The 17017-nt window shown below is 43.1% G+C and overlaps 1 protein-coding gene across 1 annotated transcript; it reads left to right on the forward strand.

Annotated features, from left to right (window-relative positions):
• The first annotated feature begins 12046 nt into the window (after positions 1-12046).
• LOC120044751 (tubulin alpha-8 chain-like) lies at positions 12047-13364 on the forward strand. The gene is made up of 2 exons (XM_038989428.1): positions 12047-12220; positions 12399-13364. The coding sequence occupies exons 1-2, from the start codon at positions 12047-12049 to the stop codon at positions 13362-13364; spliced, it is 1140 nt and encodes a 379-aa protein (XP_038845356.1).
• Positions 13365-17017: the final 3653 nt, after the last annotated feature.

Here is a 17017-nt window from a genome sequence, read left to right on the forward strand (position 1 = left end):
GGTCATTAAAACTTGTTTTTCAACCACTCCACAAATTTCTTGTTAACAAACTGTAGTTTTGGCAAGTCGGTTAGGACAGTAATTTTTCCAACAATTGTTTACAGACAGATTATTTCACTTATAATTCACTGTATCACAATTCCAGTGGGTCAGAAGTTTTCAGACACTAAGTTGACTGTGCCTTTAAACAGCTTGGAAAAATCCCCGAAAATTATGTCATGGATTTAGAAGCTTCTGATAGGCTAATTGACATCATTTGAGTCAATTGGAGGTGTACCTGTGGATGTATTTCAAGGCCTAACTTCAAACTCAGTGCCTCTTTGCTTGACATTATGGGAAAATCAAAAGAAATCAGCAAAGACCTCAGAAAGATAATTGTAGACCTCCACAAATCTGGTTCATCCTTGGGAGCAATTTCCAAATGCCTGAAGGTAACACGTTCATCTGTACAAACAATAGTACGCAAGTATAAACACCATGGGACCACGCAGCTGTCACACAGCTCAGGAAGGAGACGCTCTCTGTCTCCTAGAGATGAACGTACTTTGGTGCGAAAAGTGCAAATCAATCCAAGAACAACAGCAAAGGACCTTGTGAAGATGTTGGAGGAAACAGATACAAAAGTATCTATATCCACGTTAAACAAGTCTTATATCGACATAACCTGAAAGGCCGATCCGCAAGGAAGAAGCCACTGCTCCAAAACCGCCATACAAAAGCCAGACTACGGTTTGCAACTGCACATGGGGACAAAGATCGTACTTTTTGGAGAAAATACAAAAATAGAACTGTTTGGCCGTTTGGAGGAAAAAGGGGGATGCTTGCAAGCCGAAGAACACCATCCCAACCGTGAAGCACGGGGGTGGCAGCATCATGTTGTGGGGGTGCTTTGCTGCAGGAGGGACTGGTGCACTTCACAAAATAGACGGCATCATGAGGGCGGAATATTATGTGGATATATTGAAGCAACATCTCAAGACATCAGTCAGGAAGGTAAAGCTTGGTCGCAAATGGGTCTTCCAAATGGACAATGACCCCAAGCATACTTCCAAAGTTGTGGCAAAATGGCTTAAGGACAACAAAGTCAAGGTATTGGAGTGGCCATCACAAAGCCCTGACCTCAATCCTATAGAAAATGTGTGGTCAGAACTGAAAAAGCGTGTGCGAGCAAGGAGGCCTACAAACCTGACTCAGTTACACCAGCTCTGTCAGGAGGAATGGGACAAAATTCACTCAACTTATTGTGGGAAGCTTGTGGAAGGCCACCTGAAACGTTTGACCCAAGTTAAACAATTTAAAGGCAATGCTACCAAATACTAATTGAGTGTATGTAAACTTCTGACCCACTGGGAATGTGATGAAAGAAATAAAATATGAAATAAATCATTCTCTCTACTATTATTCTGACATTTCACATTCTTAAAGTAAAGTGGTGATCTTAACTGATCTAAGACAGGGCATTTTTACAAGGATTAAATATCAGGAATTGTGAAACTGAGTTTAAATGTATTTGGTTAAGGTGTATGTAAACTTCCAACTTCAACTGTATCTATATACTGTATTCTATTCTACTGTATCTTAGTCAAGCTCCCATATCTTAACACTTTAGAATTGACATCTTCTAAAAAAGTATTTGGCTTTAAATATACTTAATTATCAAAAGTAAATGTAATTGCTAAAAGTATATATATAAGTATAATCATTTCAAATGCCATATATTATGCAAACCAGATGGCGCCATTTTCTTGTTTTTTAAATTTATTGATAGCCACTTCAACACTCAGCCATCAATTTTCCTGTCCTGCTACGCATTCAAAATGTGACGTGTACTTTTTTTCTTTCAGGGGAAATGTAAGGATTAAAAAGTACATCATTTTCTTTAGGAATGTAAAGCAAAGTAAAAGTTGACAAAAATAGATAGTAACCCACCCCCCCAAAAACTACCAAAGTAGTACTTTAAAGTATTTTTACTTAAGTACTTTACACCACCGGCCTTCTTCCTCCTAGCTCTGAGCTGGCGATGGAAACTACGTTGCTCTCCTCAAGCTGTATTTTCTTCTTCTCTACCTCCATAAACCTCTCAGTCCTCTTCAAACCCCTGCTCCCTTTTGTCTCCCGCTTTCCCCCTTCTTTATTTGTACCGCTTCTCACTTTCTTCTCCATCGCTATCTCTATCTCCTACCATCGCTGACCCAGTCGCAGCATGCCAATGCCGAACCAAGTCAACTTTGATTGTTTGCCTTTTTTGAAACCCGCGCCACATATTACCATATGAATGTTGTGATTGGTAAGTTATTTCCATCTTTTTTTAAAATGGGATGATTGTAGTCCAGTCGGGTGCACCAATGGTAGCAGAAAAGACAGTACCAAAGATTTATTTATAACTAACCCAAGATAGACCACAGCCTGTCTTCTTCTTCGATGGGGTTTAATGGCGGTTTGCGTCCAATGTTAATGGTTGCATTGCCACCACCAACTGGACGGGGTATTGTACGGGAGAAGAAATAAAATAAATTGCGGGAAAGGGGGGGGGGAAAAACAACATAATACAATATACAAAATAGACATGTCAACAAACAAAACCCATTCCATTGCCTTAATCACAGTCCATTCTAAAATACATCCCTACACAGGCTCAAGGGACTGTGAGGGCGGAACATTTACTGCCACAATTCCTTGCAAGGCCACAGCTGTGAAATGACGAAACCCCCAAAACTTTCAGCTGCATTCACATGATTCCAAGTTTCTCAGACCTCTTCTCCGCTTGTGTTGTACAATTTATGACCATTGCAATAAATAATACAAAAGTTCACATTTTTTAACATGTAACATTTCATCAACCCCTCGATTGCTGAGAAACCTTCACTGCTCTACTACTCTGCCACTCTTCTCATCGTCTCCAGATAGGAGACACACTGGCCATTCTTCCCCCTAACACGGCACTCCAGTCTTTCACCCTAACACGGCACTCCAGTCCTTCACCCTAACACGGCACTCCATCCTTCACCCTAACACGGCACTCCATCCTTCACCCTAACACGGCACTCCATCCTTCACCCTAACACGGCACTCCATCCTTCACCCTAACACGGCACTCCAGTCCTTCACCCTAACACGGCACTCCAGTCCTTCACCCTAACACGGCACTCCATCCTTCACCCTAACACGGCACTCCATCCTTCACCCTAACACGGCACTCCAGTCCTTCACCCTAACACGGCACTCCATCCTTCACCCTAACACGGCACTCCATCCTTCACCCTAACACGGCACTCCATCCTTCACCCTAACACGGCACTCCATCCTTCACCCTAACACGGCACTCCAGTCCTTCACCCTAACACGGCACTCCATCCTTCACCCTAAGACGGCACTCCATCCTTCACCCTAACACGGCACTCCATCCTTCACCCTAACACGGCACTCCAGTCCTTCACCCTAACACGGCACTCCATCCTTCACCCTAACACGGCACTCCAGTCCTTCACCCTAACACGGCACTCCAGTCCTTCACCCTAACACGGCACTCCATCCTTCACCCTAACACGGCACTCCATCCTTCACCCTAACACGGCACTCCATCCTTCACCCTAACACGGCACTCCATCCTTCACCCTAACACCGCACTCCAGTCCTTCACCCTAACACGGCACTCCATCCTTCACCCTAACACGGCACTCCAGTCCTTCACCCTAACACGGCACTCCAGTCCTTCACCCTAACACGGCACTCCAGTCCTTCACCCTAACACGGCACTCCATCCTTCACCCTAACACGGCACTCCATCCTTCACCCTAACACGGCACTCCAGTCCTTCACCCTAACACGGCACTCCATCCTTCACCCTAACACGGCACTCCATCCTTCACCCTAACACAGCACTCCAGTCCTTCACCCTAACACGGCACTCCAGTCCTTCACCCTAACACGGCACTCCAGTCCTTCACCCTAACACGGCACTCCAGTCCTTCACCCTAACACGGCACTCCATCCTTCACCCTAACACGGCACTCCAGTCCTTCACCCTAACACGGCACTCCATCCTTCACCCTAACACGGCACTCCATCCTTCACCCTAACACGGCACTCCATCCTTCACCCTAACACGGCACTCCATCCTTCACCCTAACACGGCACTCCAGTCCTTCACCCTAACACGGCACTCATTCCTTCACCCTAACACGGCACTCCATCCTTCACCCTAACACGGCACTCCATCCTTCACCCTAACACGGCACTCCATCCTTCACCCTAACACGGCACTCCAGTCCTTCACCCTAACACGGCACTCCAGTCCTTCACCCTAACACGGCACTCCATCCTTCACCCTAACACGGCACTCCATCCTTCACCCTAACACGGCACTCCATCCTTCACCCTAACACGGCACTCCATCCTTCACCCTAACACGGCACTCCAGTCCTTCACCCTAACACGGCACTCCATCCTTCACCCTAACACGGCACTCCATCCTTCACCCTAACACGGCACTCCATCCTTCACCCTAACACGGCACTCCATCCTTCACCCTAACACGGCACTCCATCCTTCACCCTAACACGGCACTCCAGTCCTTCACCCTAACACGGCACTCCAGTCCTTCACCCTAACACGGCACTCCAGTCCTTCACCCTAACACGGCACTCCATCCTTCACCCTAACACGACACTCCATCCTTCACCCTAACACGGCACTCCAGTCCTTCACCCTAACACGGCACTCCAGTCCTTCACCCTAACACGGCACTCCATCCTTCACCCTAACACGACACTCCATCCTTCACCCTAACACGGCACTCCATCCTTCACCCTAACACGGCACTCCAGTCCTTCACCCTAACACGACACTCCATCCTTCACCCTAACACGGCACTCCAGGAAATCAGGCGCGTGTTCACTTACACAACTGCAGCATTTTCACTTCATCTGGCATATGATACTCTTCCCGCCTGCACACACTGGGACACCTGTACAAAGCTTTTGCATTTATGACACTGCAGGGGTTTGTGCACATAAGCTCTTACAGGGTAACTCATGAATCCTAACTTGATATGAGAAGGGAGAGACTCTTTATCAAAGAACAATAGTATGGATGATGTGAATGTTATTTTTCCTCCATCCACCATACAGGTCAGTCGACGTGAGCCAACCACTCCATCTATGTCTTCAGCTATATCATCTGCCTTTACTTCTTGTGCCACCCCAGAAATAACCCCCTTTTGCTTCGAAAATCCATACAGGAAACATTCTGCTTTGACATCTTTTCGAGGCTTAAAACACACTTCTTCTGCTCCGCAGACACGCACACAAAATCTAAATAAGACCACTTCTTGTAACTCTCACCGACTCCACCATTTCCATAGATTTTCCTCGAGACATTAAACAAATTTCCCAGGTAGCATTGGTTCAAAACCCTCATTCTGACACAAAAAAAAGAGTCTCGGGGTTTCCAAGTTCCCACCACAACTTGACTTCTCTTGTTTCTCTTCTTCTTCGCCACGGTAGCCCACTCCTTCTCCGGGCTCCCAAGTGGCGCAGTGGTTTAAGACACTGCATCTCAGTGCTAGAGATGTCACTACAGACAACCTGGTTCAAATCCAGACTGTATTACAGCCGGCCGTGATTGGGAGTCCCATAGGGCAGTGCACAATTGGCCCAGCGTTGTCCGAGATCGGCCGGTGTAGGCTGTCATTGTAAATAAGAATTTGTTCTTAACTTGCTTAGTTAAATAAAGGTAAAATAGCCAACATGCATCCACACAATAAACAAACAGCTGACTTCTATCTTCATTCACAATTGTTGGACATCCTCCCCCACAGCCTGTTGTTTCCAATGGGAGAAGAGCCAAGCACAAGCTAGCAAGATCCTATTGGCGCATATTTTTGTTAGGGAACGCCAACTCTGTGAAGCGTGTGTGGAATTACTCAATTCGCACTTGCACTTCTTCTAAACAATGACATTTTCTAAAAGTTTGGCAAAGGGTGAAGTCTACAAAACTTGGTCAACTCTGTTCGTAACAAATTTTAGTTTTGGGAACAGAACACTGTTTTGAGATCAAATGTTTAATTGATGAGAAAATGTGCAGAATGTTAGTTATTTACCTGGAGCTTCCTATTGGTTGATTCTGGTACCTCCCAAGTGGAAAATTTGGAATCTGACTCTTCCGCCTAGGTTAGCAAGTTGGACATTTCAGAGTTTCCAACATGATGTGAACGTGACATAAGGCAGAGACAGAAGAGGAAGCGAGACGCCCCACTCACTCATGTTTTACATTTTTTGGGGGGGATCAATGAAAGTCAATGTGAGAATTTCAATTGCATAATCCTTGTGTCCTCTCTCCTCACCTTCTTCTCTAAACCAGAGGTCCCTCCCCTCTGACCTTCTCCTCCAATGGGTTTTCAGAAGGAGGCGAGGAGAGAGAATGCAAGGAGTATGCAATTGAGAGTCTCCCAAATAACTAAGTTGGCCAGAACCAGCAACTATTGCATTGGTGTCTTGTTAAGTAGACCAGAACTGACCTATTTTTTTTCAGTAGTAAACGGCCTGAGTGAACTATCTTCATTTATCCACCATCTTTGATTAAGGTTATACCGTGTTCAAAACAGCTCAGAACTCGGAAATCTCCTACCCATGACTGAAGTTAAAAAAAACTCAGACTCTGAAACTCGCTTTGAACTGTCATCCAACTCGGAATTCCAAGTCGGAAACTCGGGAATGGTCGTAGAGCTCCGACTTTCTGACCTGAAATCGCTGACGTCATGATTTTACCTCGTTTTTTTCCTTCAGAGTTCAGAGTTGTCTTGAAAGCACAATTAGACTGCCTAAGTTGGGTTGTCAGTAGTTACCACAGCCACAAAGTCATAATTATGGCTCTACAATTTCTCTTCTTGATATCTGATTATAAACCTAACCCTAACCTTAACCCTAGCCACACTGCTAACCTTATGCTAACCCTAACCTTAAATTAAGACCAAAAAGCACTTCTTTTTTTCCATACATTTTTACAATATAGACAATTTTAACTTTGTGGCTCTGGTAACTAATGACTACCCCAAAGGTTAATCGGTTAGTGCTAGCCGGTATCCTTGGGACATCCCTACCCAAAACCCTAACCTTAACCCTTCCCCTTCCCTTACCTATAACCCTTACCTTTACCATTTTACATTTCTACTTCAATGGGGATCCCAGATAGGATCCCAGATAGCAAGGGTTCTGATTAGAGGAGTACAGCTACGACTGGAAGTTACTTTTTTGTAGTAGGTTAGGAGAATTTACTCAGCAGGTTAGGATACTTAACATAGCAGGTTAGGAGACTTTGCCTAAAAATCTTTAGGCCTACCTGTAGAAAAATTCAAAAACAACTCTGCATCTCTGCCCGTTCTGGCAAGAGTGGCCCAAAGGGTGTTTAGCATCCCCAGTGGCTCTGCAAGGCGGAGAGGATATTCTCCACTGCTGGCCTGCTAACCAAGCACCATCGCATGAGCCTGAAGCCACAGACTCTGGCCAAACTCGTGCTTCTAAAAAGGAATGCAAAGGCATTGTAGACAGAGGCTTATATGGTATTTTTCGTTTAATTTGTATTTAATTCTAAGTAAGTCACAGCTTATATGAACAATTTATAGACTATAATGATTTAATACAACAAAATGTTGTTTAAATGCTGAGCACTTTATGTCCCTACCAGCCTATTGTGCCGGACTCGCAAATGCTTCACAATGTATTTCTTTGTAGGCTCTAGCCTTGAAATAATTGAAATAATATAGCCTGAATAATTCATTTCCGTTCCTTAGTCTCCCTGTCTGGACCCTGAACTATTTAGAGTGTTTATATGCTGTTTAATATGAAATGTAGCCTATTTGAAATGATGAGCGCTTCTTACATTCACCATTTCTGTCACGCCCTGGCCTTAGTATTCTTTGTTTTCTGTATTATTTTAGTTAGGTCAGGGTGTGACATGGGGAATGTTTGTGTTTTGTCTCGTTTTGGGTGGTTATATGGAAAAGGGGGGTGTTGGGTTTAGTGTATGGGTTTGTGTTGAGTGAATGTTTCTAGGTATGTCTATGGTTGAGTGAATGTTTCTAGGTATGTCTATGGTTGCCTGAGTGGTTCTCAATCAGAGACAGATGTTTTCATTTGTCTCTGATTGGGAGCCATATTTTAGGCAGCCATAGGCATCATGTTTTTGTTGGGTCATTGTCTAGGTCTGTGTCTAGGTTACATGTTTGCATTTTGTTCGGTTATAGCTTCACGGTCGCCTATTTGTTGTTTTGCTTCGTTCATCTCCTAAATAAAGAGAAGATGTATTTTTTACACGCTGCGCCTTGGTCCTCTCTCTCTCCCTTTGACGATCGTGACAGAGAGAGAGAGAGGACCAAGGCGCAGCGTGTAAAAAATACATCTTCTCTTTATTTAGGAGATGAACGAAGCAAAACAACAAATAGGCGACCGTGAAGCTATAACCGAACAAAATGTAACCTAGACACAGACACAGACCTAGACAATGACCCAACAAAAACATGATGCCTATGGCTGCCTAAAATATGGCTCCCAATCAGAGACAAATGAAAACATCTGTCTCTGATTGAGAACCACTCAGGCAACCATAGACATACCTAGAAACATTCACTCAACCATAGACATACCTAGAAACATTCACTCAACACAAACCCATACACTAAACCCAACACCCCCCTTTTCCATATAACCACCCAAAACGAGACAAAACACAAACATTCCCCATGTCACACCCTGACCTAACTAAAATAATACAGAAAACAAAGAATACTAAGGCCAGGGCGTGACAATTTCATGTGGTGGTTTGGTTTGGTTTGGTTTCAATACTTCATAACCAAATAGTAGGTCCATGTAGTCACAAAAATAGATGGGTGTTGTGATAAGAGATTGTGATTTTAATGAATGGTGCAATTTTTTTTCCCTGCAAAGTTTTTTTTTCCTGCGAGCTTGGAGCGGAGAGGTTGTAAAGGATGTGGAGCGGCTGGAGCGGTGAATACCGAGATTTCACACCACTCAACTATGTTCACATACTCTGATTGGCAATACATTGCATCAGCAATCCAGGGTTTATATACATCACTGGTCTCAACCACAATCTTTTTTAGTTTTTTTGGTGCGTTCAAGACAACTGGGAACTCCGAAAAATACGAGAACAAATCATGACTCTCAGTGATCTTCAGATCGGAGAGTCGGTGCTCTAGAAAGAGGCCCGTGTTCCGGAGTTGATATTGCGAGTTGGATGACAGTTCAAAACTATTTTTCCCAGTCAGAGCTCATCTTTTTCCGAGTTCCCAGTTGTCTTGAACGCACTAAAGTCGGAGAATTCCGAGTTCCCAGTTGTTTTGAATGCGGCAATATACTGTGCGTCACACAGGTCACAACCAATGATTTATAAAAATACTGGATTGCTGATGCTATGTAATGGCCATTGAGAGGCTTTGAAGCCACCGGTTGGCCATATTGGCACTCCCCAATAGGAACAGTCCTCCATAGGAATTAATGGATTAATTAATTAATTAATTAATTCTACAGAATTTCAATAAAATTATTCAAGGACAAAATTATATGTGTTTAAGTACTTTTTATTCAAGTGGGGACATTGACATTAGTAATCCAAAAAATATATACTTTAAGGAAAATGTTTTTATATTTTTACATTTTCATTTTTATGTTTTTAACTCACATAATATAATTTAAAAGTCTCCATTTGTATTTATTTAACCTTTATTTAACTAAGCAAGTCAGTTAAGAACAAATTCTTATTAACAATAACGGCCTACCAAAAGGCAAAAGGCCTCCTGCGGGGACGGGGACGGGGGCTTGGGACTAAAAAAGTTAAATAAATACAATATAAATATAGGAAAAAACACACATCACAACAAGAGAGACACAACACAACACCACATAAAGAGAGACAACACAACACTACATAAAGAGAGACAACACAACACCACATAAAGAGAGACAACACAACACCACATAAAGAGAGACAACACAACACTACATAAAGAGAGACAACACAACACCACATAAAGAGAGACACCACAACACCACATAAAGAGAGACACAACACAACACCACATAAAGAGAGACAACACAACACTACATAAAGAGACACCTAAGACAACAACATAGCAAAGGCAGCAACACATGACAACACAGCACGGTAGCAACACAACATGGTAGCAGCACAAAACATGGTACAAACATTATTGGGCACAGACAACAGCACAAAGGGCAAGAAGGTAGAGACAACAATACACATCCATTAATGTGTCTGCAATATAATACACGTGGCAAAAACGAATGTAAAAATCAATAAATTGATTTCTATTAGCTTCCAGAATATTTGTTACAATGGTGGGGGAGTGTCAAGAGCAGTCATTTAGTGTATATATAAATCATTGGTCACAACTGATAGCAACGACCAAAGTCAGAGAGGAAGAGGGGAAGCGAGAGGTTTTACTCGTCCAAAATCTGTCCGTGTGAGATAAGACCTTTTTGTACGGAGGTCTATGAGAGACTGTCGAATTACGTGAGGCTTATTTGATCCAATAGAAGTTTTGTAATGTTTAGGCTGTTACAAATGTACGGATATAAGTGGATGCACGTGGCATTCCGTAAACATTGTTGTTCACACAGCTATCTGCCCTCTCATTGGCTAGAATGGTCCCACATGATCTCGCATGCCTTCACTCATTGAGGACTTGTATTTCCATTGTTAGAGTGATAACTCGGCTATCTTGTCAATATTATAGGTAATATTTGCCAAAGCGGATCATCGCTCCTGTTCACGGTAAATTGGGTCCGTGGAGAAAAAATGTTTGATTGGTTCTATAGTTTCGTCATGTTCTGTTAACATGACGACAACGTGTATTTATGGGCTTCATGTAAAAACTCTGACAGCAACGCAACACAACATTGTAATTTCTACATTTTAGAATTATTTGAAAACTACTAGGCCGAGACCGTTATAAAACAGACACTTCCCCTTTCAAAGGTCAATTGAAAGCCACACCTACTATACCTGATGCTATATAAACTGAGCACATGAGAGAACTTGCCATTGAATGTGTTCAAAGGTGAGTGTGTAGGTTAAGTTGATGTGGGAAATGCAGGTAAACCCTCTTGTGACTTACATTAACTATGTGTGAAACTGTTTAACAGCTTTAATTAACTCCTCAAAAAAGACACCTATTCCACGACTGCAAAAAAAATGGTAAGTACTTTTTCATTAGTTGATTGGGTTTTTCTTCGGCATTGTACTCCCCACCCCCACCCCCACACACACAATTCCTTTACTCTAAACAGTTACTGTAGAAGCTACATTTAATTAAAGTAGACAAGGCGTTGGATCAAAATGGTCTTGTTGGCAGTCAATGTTCCTTCTCCTCCCAGCTTGTGTGCTGTATTTGGACTGCTCATTGGTGTATGATTTCTGCTCTCCACAGTGTCTGGGCTCACAATCCCTCATAACTTGATAGCAGTTCACACCATTCTCTCTGACTTTTCAAAATGATTATTGGTGGCCTAAGGAGTGTTTTTCTTGACAGAGGGAGTGCATTTCTGTCCACATTGGCCAAGCAGGAGTCCAGATGGGCAATGCATGCTGGGAGTTGTATTGTCTGGAGCATGGTTTCCAGCCAGATGGAACCATCCATGAGAACACTGCTCCTCAATTGACTGACTCATCGTTTGGCACTTTCTTCAGTGAGACTGGGGCTGGGAAATATGTTCCCAGGGCCATCTTCTTAGATCTGGAGCCTACGGTCATTGGTGAGGAAGTGCAAGCTGCATGTATAGTGGTGGTCTGCCTTAACCTGGTCTCAGATCCTTTGTGGTTTTGCTTACTCCTATGTTCATTGTCATTGAATGACCTTAAAAGAGTTTTGAAGACTGCACAAACAGATCTGGGAGCAGGCTCTGTCTGCCCCAAATGGCAAACAATTCATGGTATGCATTTTGTAATGATTCAGTGTTTGTAGCATTTGATGCTGTTCTGTGGTATAACATTGCCTTTATATTGTGTTCATATGTATGTCATTGATTTTGTTGTAGATGAGATCAGGAACGGCCACTACCGTCAGCTGTATCACCCTGAACAACTCATCAGTGGCAAGGAAGACGCTGCCAATAACTACGCTCGTGGCCATTACACCATCGGCAAGGAGATTGTGGACTCTGTCATGGACAGGATGCGCAAAATGGTGAGCTGCTGCTGAACGTTTAAAGGGCCACTGCTGTTTACCATCCATTTTAGATCATTTATATACCTATTGACTGGTTAGCTTGGCTCAACTTTATCATAACCCCAAAAAACAAGATTGTTCTACTGCTGAATGTTTTGTTTAAAATCACTAATGATCCCATGTCTTCTGTCTTCAGGCTGACCAATGCACTGGACTACAAGGGTTCCTCATCTTCCATAGTTTTGGAGGAGGGACCGGCTCTGGCTTTGGGGCCCTGTTGATGGAATGCCTGTCTGTGGATTACGGCAAGAAGTCTAAACTAGAGTTCTCAGTTTACCCTGCTCCCCAGGTGTCCACAGCAGTGGTGGAGCCCTACAACTCCATCCTGACCACCCACACCACCCTGGAGCACTCTGACTGCTCTTTCATGGTGGACAACGAGGCCATCTTTGACATCTGCAAGCGTAACCTGGGAGTGGAGCGGCCATCTTACACCAACCTGAACCGCCTCATTGCCCAGATTGTCTCTTCCATCACAGCCTCCCTGCGCTTCGATGGAGCTCTCAACGTAGACCTGACAGAGTTCCAGACCAACCTTGTGCCTTACCCCCGTATCCACTTTCCCCTGGTCACCTACGCTCCCATCATCTCAGCAGAAAAGGCCTACCACGAGCAGCTCTCTGTCCCTGAGATCACCAACGCCTGCTTTGAGCCGGCTAACCAGATGGTGAAGTGTGATCCCAGACGCGGCAAGTACATGGCCTGCTGCTTGCTGTACCGTGGCGACGTGGTTCCCAAAGATGTCAACGCAGCCATCGCCAGCATCAAGACCCGGCGCAACATCGAGTTTGTGGATTGGTGTCCCACTGGGTTCAAGGTGGGTATTAACTACCAGCCCCCTACGGTGGTTCCTGGAGGAGACCAGGCCAAGGTCCAGAGGGCTGTGTGTATGCTGAGTAATACCACAGCCATCGCTGAGGCTTGGAGTCGTCTGGACCACAAGTTTGACCTGATGTATGCCAAGAGAGCCTTCGTGCACTGGTATGTAGGTGAGGGCATGGAGGAGGGGGAGTTCTCTGAGGCCAGAGAGGATATGGCTGCTCTGGAGAAGGACTATGAGGAGGTGGGGGCGGACTCTGGGGACGCCTGTGAGGATGAATAATAAATCCTGTTTGACAGTCCTTTTTGGTCTACAGTAACATCTAATAAAAACAATTGTTTTGAGATGTACTATTCATAGATTGCTGTGTCATTTAAAAGTTTTTTAAGATGGCTGGTTGGCATGTGGTTGTAACCAGGTTGAAGGGTCACATGATGGTTTAGCTAAGCTTTGTGGGAGATGGTGTTCTAGAGCAAATTATTTAAAGGGGAAACTTCACCTGCTGCTTGGTCCTCATTTTGTTTTCCCTTGCTGATCATGCTGACCATTACCAATGCTCCCTCCAAGCTGTGAGCAGGCATGCTGCTCCCCAGACTGCCGCACTGATAAATATCAGCATGCATGAGACAGCACTTCACTCAACTTTCTAGTTTCCCCCTTAACACTATCAATGTTTTTCTCTGCTGTGGGAATTGTGCTCAAATCCATATTAACCATTGTCAATGTAACATACAGACACAAAATGAACATTGTACACTAAGTCTTCCAAACTTCAAGGCATTGGCGACGGATTCTATTGCATGACTCCGGCAGTACTCTACAGCCCAGTGCACCATAAGCTGAGCTGCAGTAGGCCTATATGCAAATTGCCATATGGCTCTGTACCATTCACTTTGAACTGGACTGTTTTTACAGCATAAGCGGTTGTGTAGATATGCTTGGTTTCAGATCAGATCAAGAGCTGCATGTAGCCACCTGTGCACATGTTTAAATTCTTCGCTAGTTTGAGTTTTAGCTAATTTCCAGTCTGTCTTAAAGTGCTGCGGGCAAGGACAGAGACCTGGCAGTATGTTGCCAGGACAACAACCTCTCCCTCAATGTGAGCAAGACCAAGGATCTGATCGTAGACTATAGGAAAAGGAGGGCTGAACAGGCCCCCATTAACATCAACGGGGCTGTAGTGGAGCGGGTCGAGAGTTTAGAGTTCCTTGGTGTCCACATCACTAACAAACTATCATGGTACAAACACACCAAGACAGTCGTGAAAAGGGGACGACAACACCTTTTCCCCCACAGGAGACTGAAAAGATTTGGCAAGGGTCCCCAGATCCTCAAAAAGGTTCTACAGCTGCACCATCGAGAGCATCCTGACCGGTTGCATCACTGCCTGGTATGGCAACTGCTCGGCATCTGACCGTAAGGCGCTCCAGAGGGTAGTGCGTATGGCCCAGTACATCACTTGAGCCAAGCTTCGTAACATCCAGGACCTCTATACTAGGCAGTGTCAGAGCAAGGCACAAAAATTGTCAAAGACTCCAGTCAAGCGGTACCGGAGTGCCAAGTCTAGGTCCAAAAGGCTCCTTAACAGATTCTACCCCAAGCTATAAGACTGCTGAACAATTAATCAAATGGCCACCCAGACTATTTACATTGACACCCCCCTCCCCCCCCTTTTTTTACACTGCTGTTACTCGCGGTTTATCTATGCATAGTCACTTCACCCCTACTGTACAAACTACCTCGACTAACATTGACTCGGTACTGGTACCCCCTGTATATAGCTTCATTATTGTATGTAATTATATTGTGTTACTTTTTTTTTTTACTTTAGTTTATTTAGTAAATATTTTCTTAACTCTATTTCTTAAACTGCATTGTTGGTTAAGGGCTTGTAAGTAAGCATTTCACTGTAAGGTCTACCTGTTGTATTCGGCACATTTTTTTATTTTATTTTACCTTTATTTAACTAGGAAAGTCAGTTAAAACCTCTACTTCATCACACTCCCGGATCCGGGATCCTCCTCATCAAAAAAGCTGACTAGCATAGCCTAGCCTAACGGGACAGGGATATCATATAATATAATTTTCATGAAATCACAAGTCCAATACAGCAAATGAAAGATAAAGATCTTGTGAATCCAGCCATCATTTCCGATTTTTAAAATGTTTTACAGCGAAAACACAATATGTATTTCTATTAGCTAACCACAATAGCCAAACACACAACCGCATATTTTCACCATGTTTCCACCGCATAGGTAGCTTTCACAAAACCGAACAAATAGAGATAAAATTAGTCACTAACCAAGAAACAACTTCATCAGATGACAGTCTTATAACATGTTATACAATACATTTATGTTTTGTTCGAAAATTTGCATATTTGAGGTATAAATCATAGTTTTACATTGCAGCCACCATCAAAAATAGCACCAAAGCAGCCAGAATAATTACAGAGAGCAACGTGAAATACATAAATACTCATCATAAAACATTTATGAAAAATACATGGTGTACAGCAAATGAAAGATAAACATCTTGTGAATCCAGCCAATATTTCCAATTTTTTAAGTGTTTTACAGCGAAAACACAATATAGAATTATATTAGCTTACCACAATAGCCAAACACACAAACGCATTTATTCACCGCAAAGGTAGCTTTCGCAAAAAACAGCAATAGATATAAAATGAATCACTAACCTTTGGACAACTTCATCAGATGACAGTCTTATAACAATGTTATACAATACATTTATGTTTTGTTCGAAAATGTGCATATTTAGAGCTGCAAATCGTGGTTATACATTGTGAATACGTAGCAACATTTCCCCAGAATGTTCTGAGATATTTTGGACACTCACCTAATCTGACCAAAGAACTCATCATAAACTTTACATAAAAATACTTGTTGTATGGCAAATGAAAGATACACTGGTTCTTAATGCAACCGCTGTGTTAGATTTTTAAAAATAACTTTACCACAACATACAGCTTGGGTTATTGTGAGACAGTGCTCACCAACACGGCGGAGAATAGACATCAACATATTACACAGAAATACGAAATAACATCATAAATGTTGTCTTACTTTTGCTGAGCTTCCATCAGAATGTTGTACAAGGAGTCCTATTTCCAGAATAAATCGTTGTTTGGTTTTAGAATGTCCATTTCTTCTGTCGAATTCACGCCACAATGCTAGCCAAGGTTGCTAACATTCCCATCCTCTCTTGGCGCAAAGAACGGAAAACTCCAAAAGTCCCAATAAACGTTGAATAAACTGATAAAACTCGGTTGAAAAAACCTACTTTATGATGTTATTATCATATGTATCAAATAAAATCAGAGCCGGAGATATTCGCCGTGTATACCGAACGCTTTTCAGAAGACAATGTCGAGGTCCCTCGCGCGCCGTCGAAGACAAAGAAAATACCGGACCTGTCACTCCAAAAGCTCTTGTTCGGCCTCAGATCAAGCTAGACACCCCATTCCACCTTCCACTGCCTGTTGACATCTAGTGGAAGGCGTATGAAGTGCATGCATATCGATAAATAAAAGCCAGTTGAATAGGCAGGCCCTGAAACAGAACCTCGTTTTCAGATTTTTCACTTCCTGTATGGAAGTTTGCTGCCAAATGAGTTCTGTTTTACTCACAGATATAATTCAAACAGTTTTAGAAACTTGAGAGTGTTTTCAATCCAATAGTAATAATAATATGCATATTGTATGATCTAGAACAGAGTACGAGGCCGTTTCATTTGGGCACGATTTTTTCCAAAGTGAAAACAGCGCCCCCCTATTGACAAGAAGTTTTAAGAACAAATTCTTATTTTCAATGACGGCCTAGGAACAGTGGGTTAACTGCCTTGTGACATATAAAATTTGTATTCATTTGTTTTGCTTAGCTGGGTACTTAACCTACTACTTTATCAAACCG

Source organism: Salvelinus namaycush, chromosome 3, assembly GCF_016432855.1.
Source record: "Salvelinus namaycush isolate Seneca chromosome 3, SaNama_1.0, whole genome shotgun sequence".
NCBI classification, from domain to species: domain Eukaryota; kingdom Metazoa; phylum Chordata; class Actinopteri; order Salmoniformes; family Salmonidae; genus Salvelinus; species Salvelinus namaycush.